This window comes from Sprattus sprattus, assembly GCF_963457725.1.
Source record: "Sprattus sprattus genome assembly, chromosome: 1".
In the NCBI taxonomy this organism is placed as follows: domain Eukaryota; kingdom Metazoa; phylum Chordata; class Actinopteri; order Clupeiformes; family Clupeidae; genus Sprattus; species Sprattus sprattus.
Window position 1 is genome coordinate 41654954 of NC_137920.1, and position 18266 is coordinate 41673219.

The 18266-nt window shown below is 45.0% G+C and overlaps 1 protein-coding gene across 1 annotated transcript; it reads right to left on the bottom strand.

Moving 5' to 3' along the window:
* Window positions 1-1441: 1441 nt before the first annotated feature.
* Window positions 1442-12710, bottom strand: aftpha (aftiphilin a). Its single transcript, XM_080856628.1, has 10 exons — window positions 12578-12710; window positions 8956-10757; window positions 8397-8533; window positions 8142-8268; window positions 7833-7889; window positions 7319-7447; window positions 6221-6281; window positions 3986-4069; window positions 3683-3806; window positions 1442-2955 (listed from the first exon to the last, which is right to left on the bottom strand). The coding sequence occupies exons 2-10, from the start codon at window positions 10717-10719 to the stop codon at window positions 2808-2810; spliced, it is 2631 nt and encodes an 876-aa protein (XP_080712754.1). The 5' UTR covers window positions 10720-10757; window positions 12578-12710; the 3' UTR covers window positions 1442-2807.
* Between the last annotated feature and the right edge of the window lie 5556 nt (window positions 12711-18266).

Below are 18266 nucleotides of genomic sequence, written 5' to 3' on the forward strand. Positions count from 1 at the left end.
TGCACTGGGTGCCTTTAAACTCATCTGTGGCAAGTCACAGTTGCTGGTAATATAGAAATCACACTTGAAACCAGATAAATTGAAGAAAAGTTGACCCAAACCTTGTGTTGTGTGTCTGTGTAAACCACACTGAGCATGGAGAAAAGAAAGAAGAGCAGAGAATTGTCTGAGGATTTGAGAACCAAAATTGTGGAAAAGCATGAACAATCTGAAGGCTACATGTCCATGTCCAGACATCTTAATGGTCCTGTGTCCATTGTGATTAATGTCATCAAGAAGTTTACAGCCCATCACATTGTCACTAACCTCCCTTGAAGTGGAAGGGAGAGAAAAATTGATGAAAGATTGCAATGAAGGATTGTTAGAATGGTGGATAAAAAAACTAAAACAACTTCGAGACATATTCAAGCTGACCTGCAGACACATAGTACAACAGTGTCAGCTCCCACTATCTGTCACCATTTGAATGAAATGGGATGCTATGGTAGGAGACCAGGAGGTCCCCACTGCTGACACAGAGACATAAAAAAGCCAGACTGGAGTTTGCCAAAACTTTCCTGGGGAAGCCAAAATCGTTGTGGGAGAACGTCCTGTGGACAGATGAGACCAGAGCTTTTTGGTAAAGCAGTTTACAGACAACAAAATGAGACCTTCAAAGAAAAGAACACGATCCCTAGTCAAACATGGTGGAGGTGGGCCGATGTTTTGGGGTTGCTTTGCTGCTTCTGGAACCCGGTGCCTTGACTGAGTGCATGGCATCAAGAAATCTGAGGACTACAAAATATTTTTTGGGCGCAGTGTAGGGCCCTGTATCAGAAAGCTGGGTCTCCATCAGACATTGGTCTTCCAGCAGGATAATAACTCATAGCACACTTCAAAAAGCACCCACAAATGGTTAAGACAAAGCACTGGAGAGTTCTGAAGTGTCTGAAATGAGTCCAGATCTTAATCCCATAACACACTTGTGGCATGATCTCAGAACAGCAGTTGGGAGAAGGCACCCCTCAAATGTGAGAGTTTGAGCAGTTTGCAAAAGAAGAATGGTCCAAAATTCCAGTAGAGAGTTGTAAGACACTCATTCATGGTTACAGGAAGCGATTGATTTCAGTTATTTTTCCAAAAGGGTGTGCCACCAAATATTAAGTGGGTGCCAATAATTTTGTCCAGTCCATTTTTGTATGGAATTGATTTGGAATGTTTTCTCAGTTTTTTGGTGTTTTTCCAATGCAAACAATAAAATTGAACATATGAATGCCAACGCATTTGTAATTGCAACATTTTTCTGGGAGAAGTGGTGCATTATCTGACAAAAGTGCATGGGTGCCAATATTTTTGTCCATGACTGTAGATGTCAAGGCCTTGAGTAAAAAAAACTGGCACATTTTACTCTTAAATTACATATTTTTATTTGTTGTGTACACTAAAAGTAAATTTACACACTTATAATCTGAAAAGAACCCTGGCATGCACGTACATATGTACAGGCTCTTCAAGTGACTTGTTTTCCATAGGAACTTCCCCATACATTTTACAGGCCATAGTTTCATCTGTTGTCAGCAGCCACAGAGAACTATGACGGTACATCCACTTTATCATTACAATGTGCAAAATCCTCCAGGACACAGGTCAACAGTGGTATTGACAAGAATGAGGGAGGGGGGGGGGAGAAAATTATAGATACAGAATGATGAGCGCAGATGAGAAAAGAAAGCACAACAGGGTACACACAAAAACAGAAGCAGAAATTGGTCCCTTGTTCCCTACTGAGCTGACCCTTCACTCTTGCTTTTCCTTCAAAAGAATATTTGCCAGTGGTTTTGACTAGCTACAAATATAGAAAAAAAAAGAACAAAAAGGTGCATGAACTAAACAATAGATAACAGAATACAGCAGGTGCAACAAATTATCTCCGACTCTATCTCCCTCACGCACACTCTCCCTCACGCACACTCGCACGCACGCACACTCGCACGCCCACACGCACGCACAAACACCCCCACACACACAGCTTCATGATGCAGCCATTGGTTGTGACTTTAGATGTGTTATCATGGGACACACATGATAAAAAGACTGGCCATGATATCACGAGCGAGACAAAAGATGCTCGTGCATATGCATATTGGAAAATCAAATATGAAAAAAAGGACGGGTGTCCTCTGAACCAAACAGACTTATGATCAAACTAAGCAAGAGCACAGAGATGACCGCCCAATCTTGCAGGCAGTGTGGTATTTAAGTTAGATTATCTTCTGACTTCATTTGCACCTTACCTAAAGGATTTTAAACCAGTGTTTCCTCATTTAAGACACACACACATTACACAGCTCACCCACACCCACATTGATTAAGATCATCTTCAAATGAATGAAGAACACAAATCATCCCTGATTATATACACATTGATCCTTCTAACTAATTCTTATAATCAAACAGCTCTAACAACATGATCTATAAACCAATGTTTATATATTTTCTTAATTCAAACAGTATCATTTCCAGTTCTTGTTCTGCAGCCACAATAATCTCCCCTAGTCAGACCCACCAGCTCCTGCTCACTACTGGCTACTATTAAATGTAACTTAATTGATTTAAAACTAAAGAAAATAAAGAAAAAAACTAAAAAATTAAAAATTAAAAAAGGAAAGAAAGAAAAAAACATTGGGAGATAAAAAAATTATATGAGAACCCAGAAGCAAAATGGATGAAAGGAGAAGTTCCTCAGAAGGGAGAAGTTCCTCAGGCCCTGGATGAAGCACAGCGAAGGAGAGCAGTGGATCGGAGAGGCCAGAGTGGAGAGTCGTGGGTCAGTCAGCTATGTGGATGGCGGAGGAGGCCAGAGGTGTGAGGGAGGTGGGGAACATCAGCACTTTGGCCTGCATGAAGGACAGGTCGGGTAGGCTGGTGATGACCTTCAGAGCCTCTTCACTAAGGTTCTCCTCCTTGCGGGGCTTTCTGGGAGGGGAAATGCACACAAGGGCATATCTAAATCAACATCTCATTGGTCCCTAGACTGAGAATTGTTGCATGGCACATTTGTTTTCGCCTGCAGGCTACACTACAGGGAACATCTTATTTGTGTGCCTGATCAATACAGTTGCAATGATATCTGATGAACTGTGAATGGCTTTATTCCAGAGTGAGCTGAAGTAGTAGAATATTACTGATGTACCCAGAATAAAGCATACCTCTGGCGAGAGAAGCAACTGACTATTTTGATAGTTGATTAATATGTTTGATTAGTTTGTTCAATTTGTATATATGTAATAAACATTTTTTAAGTTGAAATTTAGATTTGAAATGTTCAGTTGTACTGGTGGTTCCTCCATCATTTTTCGATACGTTTTATTCCCCTCTTATTACAGAAAAGTGACATAATCCAGCTTGTCCATAGCATAGGCCTTCTATAAGCTAGTTAATGGGAGCACCAATGTCCTTAATGCTAAACCCAACTAATCCACTATTACTTTAATTTGCAACTTTTTTTATACATCAATTTCAGTTGACTAGTTGATGTAGCCCTAAAAGCCCAGAAAGATGTTTGGTGGATTTTGCAGAAGAGTTTCACTTTTGCAACCCAACCCTCATGTGATCTGAGCTGTTTCCATCTTTGAACTAAGGGCCTATGTCCCCTTAGAGCCTCTCTGCAGCACCACCCCATGTTGGAGCTGGCCTGGCGCACCTGGTGGATGTGCTGGTCTTCTCCACAGTAGACATAAGGCGGGCGAAGGCGTCAGCGACCCGGCTGCCTGTGCCACTCTGCTCCAGCTTGGCTGTCGTGAGCTCGTACAGCTCAGGATCCACACCTAAAGCCAAACACACACATTTGTTTTCTGAAACGCTGCCAAGATGAAGACAAGGCTTCCTTGATGCTGGGATACTACACATGCAAGAACACAGCACTGAAACACAGAGAGAGATGGCTCCCACGAGAACGGCAGAGACAGGAGATAGATGTTAGGGGACAGGTGTGGTGGTCTCTGACCTGGAATGGAGGTGCCACTGCTCGGGACCAGCTCCTCCACCGTCCCAAAGAAGTCCAGGTTAAGAAGAGAGGAGCCGCCACTCGCTACAAGCCACACACACACACACGGCAGAGAGAGACAGAGGAATGGAGGAATAGAGGAGTGGAGAGCAGAGGAGTGGCATTAATGATGGATATAGGGCAGGCAAATAATGGAAATAAGAAGAGAGACAGACAGGAAATGGGGAGAGGTTAGATATATTAGTCAGGAAACGGGTTTATTAAAACATGCATCTGTTATTCGAAGACTTCAAAGTAGTGCAGATATTGTGTACTGCTTGTTTGTGTTTATGCATGTATGTATGTCTTATACGTAATAATATGTATAAATACTATTAATGCAGAAAGGCTAAAAGAGACAGGCGTGGTAGAGAGACTTGTGTACAGTAAGTGCTGGGTTCATATCCATGTATGGCTAGACCCATGTGAGTAACACAAACTCTCCATACATTACCATGCCAGGGAGAAGCAGAGGACCCCATATATCCTCAGTGCCTCTTTCTGAGAGCTGTTTATGCTTAGCTATATACACCTACCTTTGGCTACTAGACATTTTGTCATTGACCAAGAGGCCCTTAAACATTTTAAACATCTAACATGTAATAGAACCTGAGAGACCAAATGATACCAGATCAGATGTCTATCCTGCAGAACTGATTCCAAACGCACTTGCTGTTTATTAAAAATGCTTCATCCTTCAAAGCAATGTGTTTATAAACTGGCCACCAATGGCAGGTTGTTTGTCAATCCACGAGCACAGCATCCAATCTAAATGGAAATGAGCGCAGCAATCTGTGGGACGTATAGAGGCAAGCTGCCATGCTCGGAGTCCACGCTCAAACTACTGCTTTAACATTTGACCTTTGCTTGCAGACCAATCAGAAAGAGAGATATAAAGAAGGGATGAGACAAAGAGAGAGGAAGAGAGACATAAAGAAGGGATGAGACAAAGAGAGAGGAAGAGAGACATAAAGAAGGGATTAGACAAAGAGAGAGGAAGAGACATTAAGAAGGGATGAGACAAAGAGAGAGGAAGAGAGACATTAAGAAGGGATGAGACAAAGAGAGAGGAAGAGAGACATTAAGAAGGGATGAGACAAAGAGAGAGGAAGAGAGACATTAAGAAGGGATGAGACAAAGAGAGAGGAAGAGAGACATTCAGAAGGGATGAGACAAAGAGAGAGGAAGAGAGACATTAAGAAGGGATGAGACAAAGAGAGAGGAAGAGAGACATAAAGAAGGGATGAGACAAAGAGAGAGGAAAAGAGATATTAAGAAGGGATGAGACAAAGAGAGAGGAAGAGACATAAAAAAGGGATGAGACAAAGAGAGAGAAAGATAAACATAAAGAAGGGATGAGACAAAGAGAGAGAAAGAGAGACATAAAGAAGGGATGAGACAAAGAGAGAGGAAAAGAGACATTAAGAAGGGATGAGACAAAGAGAGAGGAAGACAGACATAAAGAAGGGATGAGACAAAGAGAGAGGAAGAGAGACATCAAGAAGGGATGAGACAAAGAGAGGAAAAGAGACATTAAGAAGGGATGAGACAAAGAGAGAGGAAGAGACATAAACAAAGGATGAGACAAAGAGAGAGGAAGATAAACATAAAGAAGGGATGAGACAAAGAGAGAGAAAGAGAGACATAAAGAAGGGATGAGACAAAGAGAGAGGAAGAGAGACATAAAGAAGGGATGAGACAAAGAGAGAGGAAGAGAGACATAAAGAAGGGATGAGACAAAGAGAGAGGAAGAGAGAAATAAAGAAGGGATGAGACAAAGAGAGAGGAAGAGAGACATTAAGAAGGGATGAGACAAAGAGAGAGGAAGAGAGACATAAAGAAGGGATGAGACAAAGAGAGAGGAAGAGACACATAAAGAAGGGATGAGACAAAGAGAGGAAGAGAGACATAAAGAAGGGATGAGACAAAGAGAGAGGAAGAGAGACATAAAGAAGGGATGAGACAAAGAGAGAGGAAGAGAGACATTAAGAAGGGATGAGACAAAGAGAGAGGAAGAGAGACATAAAGAAGGGATGAGACAAAGAGAGAGGAAGAGAGACATTAAGAAGGGATGAGACAAAGAGAGAGGAAGAGACATTAAGAAGGGATGAGACAAAGAGAGAGGAAGAGAGACATACGGAGAGGAAGATAGACATAAAGATGGGATGAGACAAACAGGGAGGAAGAGAGACTTGCCATCCAGAGGGTTTGTAAGGCCGCTGCTGCTCCAATCAAACTGGACAGGTGGGAGCACCTCCTAGTGGGCAGAAAGAGAATGGAGAAACTCAGAGCAGGTCAAAGGCATTAGATCAGGACAGCCTGTCCACAGTTTGAGTTGATCTTAGATCAGGACAGCCTGTCCACAGTTTGAGTTGATCTTAGATCAGGACAGCCTGTCCACATGTTGAGTTGATCTCAGAGAATATGGACAACATTTTTAAAACAACATTTCAATTGACACTGCTGGCGTCTGTGTCTGTGTCTGTGTCTGTGTCTGTGTCTGTGTCTGTGTCTGTGTCTGTGTCTGTGTCTGTGTCTGTGTCTGTGTCTGTGTCTGTGTCTGTGTCTGTGTCTGTGTCTGTGTCTGTAGAGCATACTGTTCCGTACCTGGCCTGTGTCTGTGTCTGTGTCTGTGTGTGTCTGTAGAGCATTGTGTTCCGTACCTGGCCTGTGCCTGTGTCTGTGTCTGTGTCTGTGTCTGTGTCTGTGTCTGTGTCTGTGTCTGTGTCTGTGTCTGTGTCTGTGTCTGTGTCTGTGTGTCTGTGTGTCTGTGTGTCTGTGTGTCTGTGTGTCTGCGTGACTGCGTGTCTGCGTGTCTGCGTGTCTGCGTGTCTGCGTGTCTGCGTCCGTGTCCGTGTCCGTGCCTGTTTCTCTGAACAGCATACTGTTCCGTACCTGGCCTGTGTCTGTGCCTGTGCCTGTGCCTGTGTCTGTAGAGCATACTGTTCCGTACCTGGCCTGTGTCTGTGCCTGTAGAGCATACTGTTCCGTACCTGTCTGTGTCTGTGCCTGTGCCTGTGTCTCTAAAGAGCATACTGTTCCGTACCTGTCTGTGCCTGTGCCTGTGCCTGTGCCTGTGAAGAGCATACTGTTCCGTACCTGTCTGTGTCTGTGTCTGTGTCTGTGTCTGTGTCTGTGTCTGTGTCTGTGTCTGTGTCTGTGTCTGTGCCTGTGCCTGTGCCTGTGCCTGTGCCTGTGCCTGTGCCTGTGTCTGTGCCTGTGTCTTTGAAGAGCATACTGTTCCGTACCTGGCCTGTGTCTGTGTCTGTGTCTGTAGAGCATTGTGTTCCGTACCTGGCCTGTGTCTGCGTCTGTGGTGGTGCTGCTTATTTCACTGGCCACTGCTGGCGTCTGTGCTATTGAGGCAATCATCTCTGCTGCTGAGACGGGTTTCACTGGTTCTTTGGTCGGCTCCAGCATTCCCTGGACACAGACAGACACGTAATCAAAGACAGACAGACAGACAGACACGTCATCAAAGACAGACAGACAGTCAGTCAGACCACATTCCCTATGCAGGAAGAAGGAAGTGTAAGCTACACCACAGACAGTCAATCAGTGTCACTGGCACCCTATGGCATGACATGGGGACTACACCTTTTGATCGTTAACAGTTAACTTGAAAACATAACTTGTTTTACTTTACTGTCCCATAGATGCCAAGATGTGTGGAACATGAAAGATAGCATGTAAGCAGCACTGTGTATTAGAATGTTTGACACAGCACTAAAAATAAACCAAATCAGTAAATTCCTGCATCCTTCCATCCCTACTAATGAAATGTCTGGAAGCTGCCGTTCTCACTCACCAGGCTGGCTGCATACATGGGAACAATGACTGGCTGCTTCTTCTGACCCGTGAACAGCTGTGGAAGAAGCAGGACACAGGGGAACAACATGCATCGTAATTAAGCAGGGCTTCAAGCCACTTCTCTGAAGAAGCATGTCATCTGTGAGGGAGGATGAGTTCTCCCATTTCTCAACTGTTTGTTGACAGTGTGCTCGTGTGCAGAGTTCTTTTCATCGATTCAATCCAGTAAAGTTCAAAGTCATCAGCAACAGAATTTCCTAACAGATCCCTGAGTATCCCTGAAACAAGATCTAAGACTTAAACTTACAATGTTCCTTGTGTCGATTCCCAGAGAGCACAACAGCATCTTGTTGCTATGGGAACCACCCCACTGGTGCTTGAGGCCAAAGGCATTGTGAACGTCCCGCAACTGGCTCCACACGTCCCGAACACTCCTACAAACATAAATACATACTAATAACACAGATATCAACTGCATTGAGTTCCTGTGTAGACACTGTGTTTAGGGAAATGCGTGTCAGACACCTCCTCTTCGAGCAGAGGCAGAGACGAATGCACTCACGTGTTCACGGCTGCGCCCTCCAACCCCTCTGGCTGCAGGAAACTGTGGAGGTGAAACACCTCCTCTTCCACAGGTGTCATGGGTGCTTCAGGGAAGCTGGTCTGGAAGAGCCTCTCCACCCGACACAACAGCGCAGCCTTCACCAGCAAAAACATATCAACAGAGGAACAGAGCAAAAAGGCCGGTGTGGAAGTTATGTATATGTACACTGATGAAATACAACTCAGAGAACTTTAAAACCTCCCAGTTTGACACCAGATCAGTTAATTGCATGATAAGTTAATTGACACCACTGTATGTCAGGGCCCACCACGTCAGCCTCCAGACGGGACGAGGTCATGGGACATCAAGGTCAAATCAGATAAACATAAACATTGTATAATGCAAACTTTCCTGCAGAAGAAGAACAAGTACAACCTAGCGCAGCTAACGCAGGTGTGGCTACAATAGGTACACTAGCTGTCTCCTGGAGAAGAAATACACTCACTGTTGAGTTAGGTAATGCAGGTGTGGCTAGAATAGGTACACTAGCTGTCTCCTGGAGAACAAATACACTCACTGTCGCCCCCTCTGTCCTGCTGCTGTCACTGCTACAGCTGGGAGGCACTGTGATTGGCTGCTGGCTGTCCTGCCAGTCGTCCTCTGAGGCTTCCTCTGAAAGGGCTGTTGTCTGCGGAGGCCCGAAACTGGCCCAAGACTCTCCTTCAGCACCTGGGTCCTTCTCCTCGTGCTGCTCGTCAAAGGCAGTCCAGTCTTCAGTCCCCCCACCCTCATCGCACCCCACTGGAGCAGAGTGGAAGTCTGCGAAACTATCGCTCACAGGTATATTCCCAAGCTCATCCCCTGACCGCTGTTCTTGGTCTGCCATGTGTTCAGGCTCTGTTGGGTCTCTGGGGGAAACGGTGCTGAACTCTTCTGTATCCAATGTTGAGTCCTCTCTCCCATCTTCATGTGTAATGTCTGCGTTAGCCACCCTCGACACGTGTAGTCTCTGTGGAAAGGTGGTGAATTCCTGCCCACTACCAAAGCCTCCCGTCGTTGATGAAAAGTCCCCAAAGTCACCGAACTCCTCCTCGTCTCCGTCCTCCGCCATCTGACTGTGATCCACCGGCGTGGCCGTCTCCAGCGGTGGTGACGGAACAGAGCCTGTGGTGCTGAAATCACCAAACTCCTCCAGGGCGTCGGTGGAGAGCGGCCGACCAAACGACGTCTCCGTTTCCGTCTCTGGCTCGCTGTCGTTGCCAGAGCTGTCTGGTTTCTCCTCTAACTGGTCGTCTGCGCGTGTCACGCTAGGCGAGACAGAGCTGTGAACCTCGACCCCTTCATCGTCTGAGCCGTCTTGCATCTCGCCATTAAGGGTGATCTTTCTCTGCTGTGTGCACTGTGTGTCTGTAGTGTGTGAGGTGTCAGTTGCCATGTCCCTTAGAGTTACGTCAGTTTCCATGTCTCTTAGAGTTAGGTTAGTTGCCATGTCCCTTAGCGTTATATCAGGCCCAGGATCAGGCCATGAGTGGACACTGCCGTTTCCATTCCTCAGTCCCTCTGAGGTACCGGTGGGGAGCAACTGCAGATCTATGTCGGCACCACAAGGGTCCCTAATTATATTCTCCTCCGAGCTTGACTCCCCACACTCTCCATCAGAGCTTGGACGAAGGACATGTTCCGCTTGCCATTCTGCAACAAATGGGTTTCCCCAGTTATCTCTCTGATTTGTGACGTCATTGCTGTGACAGTGGCTGTTAGTGTTAGAGAATGCTGCAAAATCTGCAAAGTCATCCTCATTTTCCGTGCCGGTAGAAGTCAGGCAGCAGTCAGTAGCAGCATCCAGGTCTGGGTCTCTGGATTTGACAGGTGCGTGAGTCTCAAGGGGAGGGGTTCCTCGTTCATCAAAAGCTGCAAACCCATTTGTGAGTCGACTGGTGTCCTCTGGGCTGCCGTTACAGGCCTCACTGTCCCTCTCAGTCCAGTCTCTCTGACTGATTAACACAGAGTCTGTGCAGGTAGTGGTTTGGGAACGCTCCGCTAACTGTTTCAGCTCGTCTGCGCTAACTGTCCTCCCCGGGGCACCGTCTCCTTGCCCCGGGACTATTCCATTGGCCTTTGCAGATCCCCCGTGGTCTGAGAGTCCACCATTGAGCAGCTCTGGGGGAGAGGTAGCAACGAGGGTCTGTGACTGGTTGAATGTGGTGGCCATGTTAAAGTCAGTGAGGCTGATGCTGTTGGGTACTCCAGAGAAGTCACCAAACTCATCTTCATCCTCCTCTGCGCCCTCCTCCATAGGAGGAGGAGAGGAAGAGTACATGCGGATGACATCAGGCTCCATCGTCCTGTCCTGTCACACCAGAAACCACAGGGTCACACCTAGGCATAGACAACACATATTAGCACAAAAAACATAACAAACCACACACCTTTCCTTTAATCCTTTAAAGTTTCAGACTTTGCACTTTCTTGAATACCTAAAATGCCAACAAATTCTTTCCTCTGGTTGCCGTGTTGTTATATACCGGAATGGTTCCAAAAAAGAAATATCCACAGACGAGAAGTCAGTGACGATTACAAATTGAGACCACATTTGTTTTCAAATGGACAGTAAATCAGTGAGATTAAAAGAGAAAGTGCTTCAGCCAAAGTCCTTAAATACTGAACTAAAATCAGAAAAAAGACAGGGAGCAACTAAATGAATGCCCAACATAATAACTTTAAGCATCCAGTTGAACTGAAGCTCAACACTTTAACATTGACATTTTAACAAAGACTGTATGAATGACAAAAGTAGTACCACTCCTGAAACGACCATATGTCCATATTACCATATGACCTTGCAGGAATAATAGTATCAAGTAGCTGAGTGCTGAGTATCAAGTCATGTAATCCTTATCGTGGGAAGCACAAGGCAGCGAGCGATAAGTGTAATTTCACAGATAACATACAATTCACACTTTGTTTCAATTAGCATTGGAATATTCCAAATGTCTCAAACAAACCATCTGAAGTTATTTTTATTTGCTCGTTCAAATATAAAATGTTCTGTGTGTCTATCTTCAGCTGCTCCCTCAGTGTAAGCACAGACTTGAACATAGTCATAGTCCACAAGGTTTACCAATGTTGGATCACGGACCACACTTTCGATTGGATTAACCTATAGCTATTATGGTACGTTGTTTTGTAAACACATTACATGTAACGTTAGGCCTCTAGTAGTACCGTAACAACTGTTAAGCATTTCAAAAACGACGAGGTTAATATACCACTGACTAATGTTGAAACTTCAAACATTTGGCATACAATTCGTCACGCAACAAAGATAATGATGACAGTTTTTATTAAATCCTGTGGTTACCAGGAAGGTACTGTTAAGTCAAATCTGTGTTATCTAAATTAGGATGAGTAACTAATGTTATGATATGGAAAATGTTATGTCAAATAGCAAAATAGGTTACAGTTTACCTTAGCACGAGTGAAACTATTTGGCCCAACTTGCAGCTACTGCTTCCAACGTGTGGTTACTCTGTAGTGTCAGTAAAACAGAACTGGCGAAGGCCTGTGTTTACATTTGCGACTGACAGCTTGCTAACAGCTGGCTAGCAAACAGGCCAACACTAAGCTAACTAAACCTGACCTCACATTAAGTTATCTATTCCAGCTAGCAACGTGAAGTTATCAACACACCCCGCTACTTATGCCAGTATGACTTTATACAACTTGCTAGCTGAGTAAATACAAATTCCTGGTAACGTTATATTTGCAGCTGTTTTGCGACTAACTAGCAACAAGCCTGGTCTGACAAGATACTTAGCGTTAGCTAGCTAACTATTGGTTAGTCAGCTAGGGGCGTTAGCTAGCACGCTTGCTAAAACATTAAGCTTAGCAATATAGCTAAGCTAAATAATGACGTAGCTAGCTAGCTATTGAGCTTGGAGGCAAGATCTGTAAATGATTCTGCTCAGCTGAATGATCACTTAGATGTCGTGGAGCCCAGTAGTTGTATCGCTGGTAACTGTCGCTTCCAATCACGTTTAAACGATTCCTTCGTCATTCTCAAGATTATTAGGCAATGCTGCTAACACTAGCTAACGACATTTAGCATCAATCCATGAGATTGCTCTCTTTCCGCGTCCGAGTCATCAACCTATGTTTGCTAGAAGCCTAGATAGCAAAAATAACAACGTTAACGTTACCTCAGGGACGTTGAAGATTCAACCACATGATTCAGAACAAGACAGACATATGCGGTCTAGTACTGATAAAAGCAGACATATATGATTATGAATGGCATATATATTCATTAAAGCTAGACTGTGCCGGTAATGGTACTGTCCCCTCCTCTACCTCTCTCTCCGATCATTACCCAGCATGCAACAAGATGTTTAGGATGGCAGGTGAGTCTATCCCGAGTCTGTCCCGGCCGTCCCGTGCCTGTCCCATGTAGGATTACCTTAAACCAAAGGTTAAAAGGTTGATCTTGTAGTAAAACATTTTAAATAGGCATCTTGTAGTAAACTGCTTTACGCTTACTTATAACCTGAGGTCAGGGAAGATATATTTTAAGAATTATGTGGGAGCAAACTAGGGGTACCAGTAGGCACATTGCAGCATCTTTGAGTTTTTCTGATGGGGGAATTTCTTTTAGGTTTTTCTGAAGTTGCTTACGACTCTTTGTGACACACACAAATCAGGAATTATACACACATAATAGGAGGACAGGAAGGCAGGGCATACTTCACAATTATGATTACACTGAAAGGAGGACAGATAACATTAAACTAACACAAGGGACTAACACCGGCATTAAGCAGCATAAGATGAAATGATAAAAATATCACACACTCTTCAAACAGACACAAAAAGGATAAAACAAGTGATACACAACCTGACCAGCAGCACAATCGAATAGAACACAGTTTATCTACTTATGCAGAAAGACTGCAAATACAAATTGTGAAAGCAATCACAAAATAAATGTGGGAATTAAATGCATATTTTCATATGACTTTTTGTGGAATATTGCAGAAATAAGAGAAAATTATAACCCACTGCAAATAATGCAGGAAATCACTGAATATGAGTGAATTTGAACAAACGCAAGATCTCCAATTGTCAACCGAGTCATCTAGTCACTAGAAAGTTGCTGGGGCCACATAAACCAAACAAACTGACTGAGGATTGTTTCATTTTTAAATTTCTAAAAGAGGGTCCAGAAGGCAGTAACCTCTCAATACAGGAGGGGAGTGGCATGGCGCCGGATTCCATCAATGTCTACTCGTGTGGTCTTCGCTTCCAGCAGGTAGGCTGCTTCCTGATTCTACCTGGAGCATGTGACCAACTTCTCACTTCTGTAGGGAAGGACATCTAGTTGCCACAGTCTCTCAACACTGCAGAAGCTCAGCAGTGGGTGAGAGTGGGGAGATAGGCAGGGATTGCTGTGTTGTTGACTGCTGCCGGATGGGCTTGGTCGGCCCCTGAAGTGTCCAGCCCTACCTCATCTTCACTCCAGCTGGTACTCTGTCGAGTGCCTGTGCCTGGGAAGTGCTTGAGCTTCCTGAAGTGCCTTCAGCGGGTACGTGTGTTCTGCCAGACCCAGTTGATCAGCGGTGAACGCCCTTTTTATGTTAAAAGACTTCTGTGGCTGTTCAGCTGGTCACCACTGAGCCTAAGTCTCTAGACTGCTGCAGGTAGGAGAATGGTCTGCTCTTCCCCGTCGTCAAGGATGGCATGTGTGTCTAAGGTGAGCTCACCGTTGCACAGCAGCGCCTAACTCCTGTTGCGCAGGACTTGGCTGCACCTGGACTGCCTGTCCAGATTTAGGACTTTTTTAGTTGTGCTGCCAAGGTATGATGTGTTCTCAGCTGCAGGTGTTAGAGCCACGTCATGCAGAAGTTGGAGATGTCTCTCCATGCACTTCTGGCACAAACACTTCAAGGTGACACTGTTCAGCCTGGTGCTAGCAATGCCTCTGTTGGTCTTGACCCACACTGTTCTCTGTCCCAATGTCAGCTGTGCAAAGTTTGCACCCTAGTCAAGGATGTGCGGGGTGTAGGTGCAGTAGGGGCAGATCTCAGTCTTCTCTGATGGTTTCCCTGCTGCTGGTATGCTCTCAGGTTGAACTGTGATGTGCAGGATGCTGATGCTCCTGCCACTCTTGCTGTGGCAGCGGTGGTCTGTCCTGTGTACTGTGCTGCTCCTGTCCTCACTGCAGAGAGACTCGTACACCGACTCCTGAATCTTCAGCTTTGTAGTTGAACCAGGGCTGGGCATGGTGACATGCATGGGGTGCAGGAACCTCTTGAACTCTGCCCACATGTCCTGAGGCAGCTTGGACAGCAGTGGTGTCACATGCGATCGACAGAAGAGCTCAGACTGTCCACTATCCCCAAGCTGGTCCTACATACAGTGCTGTCGCTGTCAGGGTAAACCACGCCAACCCACTAGTGCCACTGTCATGTTAAAAAGGTGACTGGGGGCAAAAAAGAGCCCGGGTGACGTAATGTTGACTTTCATACGACTCTGTGACAGTTGCTATGCCAACGCTAGCATTACGTAACCCGGACACTTTTTGGCTATCAGTCAGAGACTCTCAAAAGTCGTTCGAAAGCCATCAGCTACTTTTAAGTCGCCTAATATTGTGCCTAAACGGACACTACCTACCCGGACACTTTTTGGCTATCAGTCAGAGAGTCTCAGGAGTTGTTTGAAAGCCATCAGGTACTATTTAGCCGCTTAATATTGGCTGCCGGTCTCCTGTAAGGAAGCACATATCAACAGGTGTAGTGGCCAGTTCTAAGTATTAAAACTATTTTCACAATCAGAAGCTCAGACAAAGGACGCGTTGTTCAAACAGATTTACTGCAGTAAATTAAGCCACATTAAAGAGAAGAATACTGGAAATTACATCTGCCCATATACCTTCGCGCCAAGACATTTAAACCTTAACCTGACACTCCCACTTCAGCCCTCAATGGCTGACCCTGTAACCAACCAAATCCTCACTTATAACCTGACTCCACCCAATCAGAAGGCTCTAATGTGAATCTAATGACCCACCCATTTTCTAGGTAAAACCCCTTTTTGACATCGTATTGTGTGTGTGTGACTAACCCTCATACTAATTAAATAAATGATCTAACATTACTTTTAACACACAGGTTTTGCCGCTAGCATCTCTATAGCGGTTAGCAATTCCTCCTTTATGCGACAATATTAAGCGACTAAAAAGTAGCTGTTGGCTTTCGAACAACTCTTGAGACTCTCTGACTGATAGCCAAAAAGTTTCGGGGAACATAGTGTCCGTTTAGGCACAATATTAAGCGACTAAAAAGTTTGAGCTACACCTTCCTGCTGGTATCCTGTAAGTAAGCAATGTCAATAGGTTTCGCCGCTAGCATGTCGAAAGCGATAGCAATCCCCCGTTGTTCTATAGTGAAAGGTTGTGCCAACAATGCCCTGTTTTGTTCAAATGTAATTGTGGGTGCCGTCAGATATGTCTAAAAATCACAAAACATTAAGGACTTTCTTATTTAAGTAAAACAACAGATGAATAGCTTATCGTGAATGAATAGCAGATGAATAGCTTATATGCTAGCTGATGAAATGTGCTTACTTTGATACTATAACAAACTAGCGAATCAACAACTTTCCTACCACAGTCAAACATCAAGCACATGGTTGTTTTGGTTGGTTTATTGCAGGTCAAATACAAGCAAGCTGGTCTCAGGTAGAGAAGTACAATGCGAGATGCTCTGAAGTAAATCGCGTTATGAGGAATTTAATGCAGTGCCAGGCTTCGGCTTCCAAAAAGAGCCTGGGTGACGTATTGCTAGCGTTGGCACAGCAACTGTCACTCAAGAGTAGTTCGAAAGTCAACATAATGTCACCCGGGCTCTATTTCGCCCCCGGTCACTTTTTAACATGACACCACTGCGTGCAATGTTTAGGGCCTCCATCAGGTCATCAATCATCCTGAGAGCCAGCTGTTGAGGCTGACAATAGTGATCAGTGAGGCTGGCCATCGTGTCAGTGTAGGGATGCGGTGTGTTGGTGGTCAGCTTTGAACAGAGCCTTCTCATTCTTCAGGTGGTCCACCAGGATCTGGTGCCTGAAGTGCTCTGTGACATCCTCGGGCAGTAGATTCTCCAGGGCGACCTTAAGCCTGGCAAACTCTCTCAGTGAATGCAGGGACCGTGGTACACCTTCTCACGCTGGTGGCGGTGGTTGGTAAACAATGTTGTCTGCTCCAGGAGGCCAGGCAGCCAGGGCGCGAGCCACCACCATATCCTGGAAACAGTGTGGCCGCTAGCTTGCACAGGTGGCGAGGGTAACAGGGGTCAGTTCAGTGCTGCTGCTAGGATGGCCCAGACATCTGTGGAGGAGAAAGGGCTAACTACAGCAACTGTGTTGGCTCCAAAAGTACAGCGCGAAAAAAGTACATGTCGAATCTGTCGCTACATCCTCTGCTTCTCCTCCATCAGCCTGTGAGGGGCCATCCAGAGCCTCAGCTGCTGTTTCTGGTACAGACTTCCATTGGGGAAGAGCAGGTGTGCTCTGGAGCAGAGCTGGCATGGATATTTAGCTCCTGCTCCTTCCACTTTGGTCTTCATCCAGAGGTGGAGTTGTGGGCGTCACCCAGTCTCCGTTGAGGGGGTCAATGTGGAGGAGGTCGACACCAACAAATACCTTGGTGTTCATCTTGATAATAAATTGGACTGGTCAGCCAACACTGATGCACTCTACAAGAAGAGTCAGAGCCGGCTCTACTTCCAGAGGTGGTTGGGTACTTCAATGTCTGCCACAAGCTTCTGTCCATGATTTACCAGTCTGTTGCTGCCAGTGTCCTCTCTTATGCTGTGGTGTGCTGGGGAGGCAGCATAAAGACACGGGATGCTGGGATACAGGCTGGTGAAGAAGGCGGGAGCTGTTGTTGGCACTGAACTGGAGTGTCTCACAACAGTGGCAGAGAGAAGGACCCTGAGCAGGTTGCTATCTATTCTGGACAATGTCCACCATATTGGGTTACAGACTCCTGTCACTGTCATGCACAACGGAAAGGCTGAGGAGGTCCTTTGTCCCCACGGCCATTCAGCTGTACAACTCCACACAGAAGGGGAGTGGGGAGATGGACTTCTCTGCATGAGTCTGCCTCAGTCTGCCATCCCACTGACCATCCATGTATTCGTTTTTATAAGCCTATTGCACTGACCTTGAATCCGTCACATTTTATCTCTTGAATCCGTCACATTTTATGTTTTCATGTGTTGTTACTTCAAGAAAACAATAATGACAAATTTAGGGGGGAAAAAACCTCTTGCACTGACTTAATATCCATTTTTTGTCTGCCTTTTTCAACTTATTTTTATACTAATTATTGTTTAGTATGTCTCATAGCTATTTGTGTGTATTTATGTTTTGTCAGTATTTGTTAGTTGTAAGCTACTGGATGTCCTAAATTTCCCTCGGGATAAATAAAGTATCTATCTATCTACACTACCGTTCAAAAATTTGGGGTCACTTAGAAATGTCCTTATTTTTCAAAGAAAAGCACTGTTTTTTTCAAAGAAGATGACGTAAATACACTCTATACATTGTTAATGTGTTAAATGACTATGCTAGGTGGAAATGTCTGGTTTATAATGAAATATCTACATATGTGTATAGAGGCCCATTTCCAGCAACTATCACTCCGGTGTTCTAATGGTACATTGTGTTTGCTAATCGCCTTAGAAGACTCATAGATGACTAGAAAACCCTTGAAAACACTTGGCCAATTCTTTTAGCACAGCCGAAAACTGTTTTGCTGGTGAGAGAAGCTATAAAACCGGCCTTCATTTGAGCTAGTTGAGTATCTGGAGCATCACATTTGTGGGTTTGGTTATA